The 9,740-nt window shown below is 35.8% G+C and overlaps 1 protein-coding gene across 1 annotated transcript in view; it reads right to left on the bottom strand.

Annotated features, from left to right (window-relative positions):
* Positions 1–1,783: 1,783 nt before the first annotated feature.
* The window catches only part of TM9SF4 (transmembrane 9 superfamily protein member 4), a 20,657-nt gene continuing 12,700 nt past the window's right edge, over positions 1,784–9,740 (bottom strand). Inside the window, exon 3 of the mRNA XM_027371685.2 lies at positions 1,784–6,397. Coding sequence (XP_027227486.1) covers positions 5,401–6,397 — 997 coding nt within the window. The 3' untranslated portion in view covers positions 1,784–5,400. The remainder of the gene's footprint in view (positions 6,398–9,740) is intronic.

Raw genomic sequence — 9,740 nt, 5'->3', positions numbered from 1 at the left:
AGCCTGGGGTTGGGGAGCCGGAAGAGTTTGAATTGATGGGGCTATTTGATGAAGGGGCAAGCCTCATTGCCCCTGATAAGGGTATTACGTCTTCATTACTGGTCATGGGAAGCCATGACTATATTGGGGAAATAAATAGTCCACCCCTCAGGGTCCCATTGAGGGGTAAGGGATAGCCAACTAAAACAGGGGAATACCATGTCCATGGTTCCCGCAGGCCGTTCAGGACTGGCACAAGCCTTTCGTCCTTTCAGCATGACTTTTACACCTTAGGAAGTAGATAGTAGACGGGGTTGGAGAAGGGACGGAAATGAAAGTGCTGGAGGGAGAAAAGACCATACAAAATTAGTTGAGTCAAGGGCTGAGGCCCAAGGCAAGGGAGATCTCTGCATCGGGTCTCAGTCTCTGTCTCCCAAGCCCCCCACAACAACAACGGGCAAGGGAGTGGGGGTAGTTGAAGGGCGGGACCGTCTGGAAGAAGGAATAGTGTGGAGAGAATTAGTACTACAGAGAGGTGGACAATAAGGGAGGGGGAGGTGATTAAAAACTGTGCGGTTGGAAGAGGTGCAGTAGAAGTGGGAGGAGATATTAGTAGCTGTGTTCTGGGTCTTGGTCAAAGGAGAGCCTAGGGTTGGGGAATCAGAAGAATTTTAATCTATGGGGCTAGCCGATAAAGGGGCAAACTTCAATACTATTAATAAGGGTACAAATTCTTAATTATTGGCCATGGTATACCTGGAATATCTAAGGGAAAGAAACAGTCCACCTCTCAGTGACCCCTTGAGGGGTAAGGGCTAGACAACTAAACAAGGGAATACCATGCCCATGGTTCTCCCAGGCTGTTCATGACTAGCATAAAGTCAGTCTTTCATCCTTTTAACACATCTCTCACACCTTAGGAAGTGGATAGTAGAAGTGGTTGGAGAAGAGGAAAAAACGGAAAGGGAAGACCGTGAAAAAATTAGTCGAGTTGAGGACTGAGGCATAAGGCATGGTGTGATCCCCAGCATTGGGTCCTGGTCTCTGTTACCTATACACTCCCACGGCAACAACATGGCATGGAATTAAGGGGGGTCGTTTGTTTCAAATTGTTTGCATTGTATTGCATTTACTACTCAAAGAATAGATCTTAAAAATCACGTCTTTTTTTATTTACCCCTAAAATAGAGAGAAACTGCAAAAAGACAAAACAGTGTTCCTACTCTTGAACTCCTCTGAATATCAAAGGAGGGGCTCCAGCATATTAGATATCTGCCATATAATCAAGTTTTTATCTTCTCTCAGATAAGCTGGTTATAGTTAACAGACATGTTAGTGTAATTGTACAATTACAAAATAAATTTCAAAATTTCCTCTAGATTTTCACCTGCACCTGAGTAATAAATATGTATTGCTTCTTAGGCTTTTTCAACTGTTATAGTAATGATAACATGGTAGCATTAACCAAAAAATCTTTCATATTTCTTTTGATGAATCCACTGACCCTACATAGTAAAAATCAGTAAATACATCCTTGATTTCATTCTCAAATTTCCTTAAGAAATGGAGGAAGGGGAAGTGGAAGAATTAGAAAAGGAGCAATAGGGACACAGTAAGGGAAAGGGAGATAGAGAGGAGGGAGAAAGAGGTAAGAGCAAAGAAGAGAAGAGAAAATCAGGAGACAGAAATAGTATTCAGGGAAAATCCCCTATAAGATTTTAGTTGTTGAAATAAAACTTGACTAAATCTATCTGGCCCTCACTTTTTGACACCTGCGGGAAAAATGTGGACAAAAAAAGACATCTACAATTTTCCTTTTAATATCACAAAGTGCATTGAAAATCAATGAACAAAAGTTCTAAACAATCAACATTATATGGTACTGTTTATCTCTAAGAATCTACCCACATTGTGTGCCAATGCAAAAGATCAAAGAAAATCTAGATTTCTTTTTCTTCTTTTTTTAGATACTGTACATTATCAAGAGAGGGCACAGCTAAATCATTAATGCTATTTAAGCAAACAAGTGTATATAACTTTTGATATACAAGCACAAACCTCTGTGCATCCAAACACAACACCAAATGAAATTACGGATATGGTAAATAACACACTTGAAATTCCACAATGGCATCACAAGACTAATCATGAGATGATAAAGTCCATCACCATCAGAAATGATAATTATAATAATAACAGTAATAAAGGTTATAAACATGAGATAGAGAATAAAGGTGTGATCAGATAACTGTTACTGGTCAATGCAATACCTACAAAATAATATAAAAGTTATTATGTCATATAAGGATATTTATACATCACTCTCCCTCTTGGTACATAACACAAAGAGAGAAAAAAAATGATACTACTTTTGCATTTAAGAAATACTCTTTCTTTCTTTAGAAAATCTAGTTTCAAATAACCTTTCTTATTTCACTTATAAAAAGGAGAAAAAAGAATGAAAATTAATCATCATTTCTCTCTTCTCAGACATCAAAAACTTACTCACAAAGTGGGGTAGGAATCCATTCTTCTAATAAGTGATCATTAGAAATTTTATTTGCTGAAGTAATTTACAAGCAACTGTTTTGTAAATGGTTGAAACAAAGGTATCAGGAACACACCAATGGAATGTTACTATCAAAAGCAGTGTACAGTGCACAACATAGATTTTTAGTTTAGAAATTATTCTAAAGAATGTGTTGATAAAAAGTTGCAAAACAAAAAATAATCCTCTCTCTCAAAAAATGGATTACCCAAACCCCCCAAAATATATGTAAAACAAAAAGCACAAAATAAATAGTGTTAATTCATGAATACATAGGAGAAAAGGTCACTCAAAATACCTCCTCTCAGAAAAAAATCACATGCTGTATACAAGTACTATTTACTAATAAAAGCCGGCTCTTTAGTGAAAACCAGTGATTCCTTGGCAACATACTGACACTGTCTTAAGAAACTCACTGTACTTGCCTCTCCTTTACTCTCAGAGCACTTGCACCTCCTTGACAAAAGTTTACATTGAGTGCAAATGTGGAATTCTGATGTGTGAATGTTATATCATTAGCCTAAGTCTCTAACATATTATACAAGACCCAGGGAGAGCTAGGCACACACACACACATTTACCCATAAAAATACTGATACTGAATGGAAAAATTTACCAAATATACACCATCTTAACTGCAATATTTATAATAATGTTCATAGTAATCACCATTAGCATAAAAATAATACAGTAAAACCAAATATTCTTAAAAAAAACACTAGAATTATTAAAGCAGTATCATCTAAAGTAATCACAATAATAATTCTAATAAATATAATAACTATTTATTCACACACACAAATATTAAAACTCATATTCTCAGACACCATAAAATCCCAATGCAAATCTACATCCCACAATTTATGGTATTTACTTGTTCTTTTACACACAGTCGCTCCAAATACAATACTCCATTCATAGTCATAATGCCCTCTTTTCAGTCTTTTAAAATAATTTCTTTCATAAGTGCAACTGCTCTTTAAGCACGGCCTAGAAGTTGCACTCTTGGCAAGCCCTCTTGTCTACACCTATCCTGTCATTATTCAGGCTAAAAAACAAATCGCACTATGACAAATCTTAACAAATATGGATAAAAGTCTTGGATGCTACCAATGCATAATGAGATTTATAAAAAACAAAAAAAAATAAAGAGATAAAATAATACCCCTTTATCAATAAGGTTATGTGTTCCTCTTTCAAATGGCTCTATCAGTAATAAACATTACCAGGAAAGTATAACTTAACTTATTTTTCTGGATAAAGAAACAAACTGCTGCTGTGGAAATATAATGAAAAAACCTGGTGAATACTTGATCTTTACATCTTTAGTTCCCATTTGTCACGTAACTTTTTTCTTTAAAATATCAATACTATTAAAAAATAAAGTTTCTTAGCAACATAGCTAATTCCACAGTATGTGCTAAAATTTGACATCAAACTTCCCATGTCCTGGAATGGTTTCATCTTTATAGTCAGCACAACACTAAAAGGAATACTGAGCCATGCCTTCCAGGAGCTTCATCTTGTATAAACGGGTATTTCCCATATGCCAACGGCAATTTGCTCTTGCCTTAGTATACTCCTGGTGATTCTGTGAATTGCATATTATCTACAAAGCGGAAAAAAATGTCTGATAAATAGTCCACTAAATTTTCTACATTCCTCAGCTTGACTGTTCTCCAAGTTCTGCTCAACCATGCCAAAAGCTCCACATTGCTTTCCTATTATTTAAGTATTCACAAACGATGACAAAAGCACTGGGACAAAATAAACAGGTAAAAGAAAAAATTGGACATGCTTCTGCTACAGTTATGGAAACGTATTGCAGATCTAGACCAACAATATCCAAACTTCAAAACAATCAATAGTATTATTTGATCCTTTGTTGTCTATTGATCTTTTTTAATTGATAGGCAAGTTGGGAAAGTTGGTTGTCAGCTAAACAAAGAGAAGGCTGATGCAATGCACTGAAATATCTTGAGGTAGCATATAAAAAAATAATAAAATATAACTAACCATAATAAAAAAAAATGCAGCTGAGAGAAAAAACTATATCTCTTGTATTTTATTTGTTTTATGTTTGTCTTTTATTGTTATTTGCTGAAATTGGTTACTAAATTTCCTTTGACAGTACTAATCAACCATCTACAATCTTGAATTAAGCATTAGATTATTTTCTATACATATAAATAATTAGGTTAAGTTAATATAATATACAATGCCTTGATATCAACAAAATCATATCAGTAACTGGATGGGACTTCACAATTATAAAGTGTAATGCATTGATTACCAACATTCTTAGGCATTGTCAATATTTATTACTTTTTAATCAAAAACCTCTGAATAGTATTTTCACTGGATCTTACTTTGTAAAGTGCTTAAGATCTTTATAACTTTTTCAAAGATCAGTACAGACTTTGAAGTTCTCAGGGCTGAATATGACTTGAGGCTACAACTGAAAAGAGCACAATGTTTGCATTTGGACCCCAAGGGTTCATTACACACTTTGAATCTTTAACAATCACAAAGAGGAATCGCTCTTACTCCTCAAGGCAGACATAAAGCCATATATACACAACCATTCCCAGTGGTAGTGATATCAGGTTACTTCCTATACATTGTATGCAACGTCTTAGTATCACTTTTTATTGTATGTACAATCACAAAATGCATTCAATAATAATACGACATTTAAATGATGATGTGAACTTTTTTAGTCTTTAGAAAAGATGAGAACAATTTTGGAAAACACAAGTGTTCTAATATCTATGAGAGAGAGTCTGATAGGATCTATAGCACAGCAAAGATGCTGCAAAACTATCCATGAGCATGTAAAACACTGCCCCATTACAGGCTAAAAGAACGATGCTTTAATCTATTTTCACAGCACCGTATATCTTCCTAATAAACAGGTAAGCAGCATAAAACCCAATAGTACCAGTTAACAGCCAGAAAGTCACCACCATAATGGCTGTGTAACCAAAGTATAATAGAAGTGGAACAAACTCTGTGATCTCGAGCTTTGTGCTCAAGTAAAAGATTGAGTATGCTGCCACATAAACTGCAGAGCCGCCTGAAGTGATCAAGCTGCGCCACCACCAGTGATAGTCTTCACCACATAACTGGAAGTAGACCATTACCACACTTATTTGACCACAGGAGATGACCAAAATGACAAACACTAGGAACAGGAATCCAAAGAGATAGTAAAACTGGTTTTCCCATATGGCAGACAAGATGAAGAACAGCTCTATAAACATAGCCCCAAAAGGCAAGACTCCTGCCATGAGGAGACACAGTACAGGGTGCATGTACCAGACCTGTTCCGGTACCTGTCGAGGGATCTGGTTAGTCCGCACAGGATGTTCATAGGGCTGCTTGCGGAATCCAAAGTAATAGCCAATGAAAGTCAAAGGCACCGACACACAGATCCACAGGGAGAACAGGGCCATCATGGTTGTGAATGGTACAGCCCCACTCGAATGTTTTCCCCAGATGAAGAAGTTGAGGAAGAAGCAAGTGGAGAAGACAAAAGCAGGGAAAAGTGTAGCTGTCCAGAAGGCAGCAGACTTCCATTGCTGGCCACGCAATGTCCTGTATAGGCGACCAGCCATGTACCCAGCAATGAGACCCATGAATACGTAGAGCAAAATCCCTGCAGTCATAAGGGCACCACGAGAGGCTGGGGAAAGCATACCCAACATGGCCAGCACGATTGTGATGAGGGCCATGCAGAAGATCTGAACACCAGATCCCACCAGTGCTGTGAAGAGCTTGGGATAGCGTGGAGGTCGGAATACATCTCCGTGAACAAGCTTCCAGCCAGATTCTTCCAAGGTCTCTTCTAAACTCTCGTCAGCATTGTATCTGGAAGATGGAGGATCATTTAAGCATGAGGAAATATATTAATTAAATAAGAAATATTTCCAAAAAAAATAATCCATCATGATGCCCCTCCCCCCCTTATGTTTTGTCTGTGTACATGTATTGTCTGTGTACAAGTGTCATCTGTGTGTGTGTGTGTTGTCTGTGTATATATATTGTCTGTGTACAAGTGTCATCTGTGTGTGTGTGTGTTGTCTCTGTACAAGTGTCATCTGTGTGTGTGTGTGTTGTCTCTGTACATGTATCATCTTTGTATGTGTCATCTGTGTGCATGTCTTGCGCATGTACATGTACATGTGTATATATGTGTGCATGTGTGTGCACGCGGGCATGCACACTTGCACGCTTGCATCAAGATACAGCACTCTTACTTTTTAACCTATGAATGAAATGAAGAAACTCAGCTACAGATATTCAGCCCACAAGGATACAGCATAAATTTACATATCTAACCTGATAGCCAAAATTCTGCACAAGTGTAAAGTCAGATACTTAAAATATTAATGAACCACCAAAAGGTGATCAAGGTATTATCATACAACCACATATTCTGACATTTTCAACAAGTTGGTTAATGTAGAGGGGAAACAAATGGAAGCAAACTGATGTAGCACTTCAATTGATAATGTCTGTAAGAATGAGACTATGACATTTTCCTTTTACCTAAAGATGCTATAATTGTGTGTTAAAATCTTGCTTAACCCTATGGTGATGGAGCCTGAATCATCTGTGATATAATATTACGTAACAGGCTAGACTTAGTCTAGGCCCACCCGCTGCGAGTCATGATGGTTATGGCTGTCCCCATCACTGAGGGGTTAATAAAGTATCTACAAGACTGCATCTCTGTCATCTCCCTTTTCCCAGAAGATAATTATGTGTTAAAATCTCACTTAATATCAGCAATACAAGATGTCTCTATTTATATCTTTCAAATATAGTAAAAAAAAATCCTTGAAGAAAGGTATTACTAATCAATTACTCTTTTGGACTGATTCTCCAGACTTTAAATTCACAATATGTTTTCATTATCATTTTTTGTTTGCTTGTTTTTTAACAAAAAATATAGCCCAGATACTACCTGGAGTGACTAAAAAAAAATCATCAAATTACATTTTTTCTCTTCACTGTGTATCATTTCCCCATTATCAGATCACTATTCACCACTGGTAATGTGTGACCCAACTGTTCTGGCTCATTTAACCAAAACACAGCAATACATTAGGGGCATATATTGAATTTCGCATACAAGAATCTGTGCTGCCAATTCCTACACTGACAAATAAGCAAAAATATAGGCAGAATTGTTAAAAACCTAGTGAAAATCCCCCTGATGACAAGATGATGTCCTATCTAAGTTATATTTAAGTTACGCATGCTAATGTTTTTGTACTTGTCTGATTATAGCTTCATTCGTTAAGGAGAAATTGCTCCTTAAAAGTATGCTTAAAGTTTCTTTTCAGCCTGATTTTTCCCTAGAGCAGCTGACACCGCAAGCACCCTGACACATTATTTGGTATTGCACTGAGGGCTCAAGTCATCATCAAGGAAGATTATGAGACAAAATAGCTCTTCATTTTGCTAGGAGACAGCAGCAGCAAAAAATCCCTTTAAATCTAAAACGACTCCCATAATCATCAAGGAAGATTATAAAACAAAATAGCACTTCATTTTGCTAGGAGACAGCAGCATCAAAAAAATCCCTTTAAATCTAAAACGACTCCCATAATCATCAAGGAAGATTATAAAACAAAATAGCACTTCATTTTGCTAGGAGACAGCAGCAGCAAAAAATCCCTTTAAACTTAAAAACTGAGGTGGTATTATGGTGCATCCATTATCACTAGATAAACTTTCTCAGCAAAAAATAAAAGTGAAACTTCAAAGAACAAGAGGTTTAGCAAAATATGAAGTAAGTACAATTGACACTATAGACACCAGGGTCCGGATTCACTAACGCACTTACGATGGTAAAATCAGTGGTAACTATAATTACCATGGTAACCAGACAGCTGTGGTATTCACTAACAACTTGACATCGAGTTACCAGTGGTCAGAGCACTGGTAACTTCTTGGAAGACGATGTCATCACCTGTTATCACATCAAAAAATTAATAACTAATCAAAGTTTTCGGTTTGTTTTTACACCTGATGTAACTAATATGATGGCAAACACATATCGCAATACGGACAAAGTAAAGAAATGTAAATTTCACATAAGGCTAGCAAAAATAAAATCCACGCAAATTCTCGTATAATCATAGGCCTATATTATACTAGAATGCATGGAATCGATAGATACATGAACTCTTATAGAATTCTTCTCTGACAAAATTATCACAAATGATATATAAAAACTACCTTGCTGATATATAAACTGGCAATACCAATGTTAAATGAGTATAGCAATTTCTGTGTCTGTCGGTATTTTGACAATAAACTCCAAAGTGCATGGGCAAGAATAAGCTTGAAATATTTCCTTTGACGACAGATAGCGATTACTAAAAATTTTGGTCTGGTTCTTTATTGAACAATGATGAAAAATAAATAACCTGTTTGGACGAATATTAATAATAAATAAATAATGATATTTATTAATAATATATTAATAAAAGTGTTTGTATTGGTTCCTATCTATACAGTAAATATATATCCCACATGATGGATATGATCAAATAAATATATCTATTTTTTTCTACATGTGCTTAAATAGTATTTTAGCCGAGATCTTTTTTTAAATCTTGCTGTATGTAGTTTTTTTTACATGTTACATGATTGGCCGAAGGAACCTAAAAGATTATGTATAGTGTTTGCCTTACTAGAGCCTTACTAGAGCCGTCTGTAGGCTACCATCAGAATGAGTGGATTTACAATTGTAACTCAGCATATCCAAATTACCATTTCTTCGTGAATACCACTTTGCCATCACTGGTAAATGCATGGTAAATGACCACTGGTAAATGCGTTACGATCGTGTTAGTGAATCCGGCCCCAGAAATTTAAAATGGCAACATCATGCAAATTTTTACATATTTAATTTTCCATCCAATTATCATTTTCTTCATATGTACATAACACCTGCAAACTGAGAAATGTGTGCACTATCTACTTTGAGATTAGTTTATTTTCATCCTTAAATTTTACCTACTTGAATTTTGAAATCTGAAGTTTTACAGATAATAATCACAAATAAAAATAGATAAATAAACAATTTACCATATATACTGGCCTAAGAATTACGTTCCTATAACATATCCCTATCTTTGTTAAAAACTTTGTTAAAAATTTGTGTTTTAGGAAATTTCATCAAAGCCTTACTGTAAAT

Source organism: Penaeus vannamei, chromosome 7 (assembly GCF_042767895.1).
Source record: "Penaeus vannamei isolate JL-2024 chromosome 7, ASM4276789v1, whole genome shotgun sequence".
Taxonomy (NCBI): Eukaryota; Metazoa; Arthropoda; class Malacostraca; order Decapoda; family Penaeidae; genus Penaeus; species Penaeus vannamei.
The sequence above is the reverse complement of the archived record's forward strand: the minus strand, read 5'-3'. Positions and strand labels throughout refer to the sequence as shown.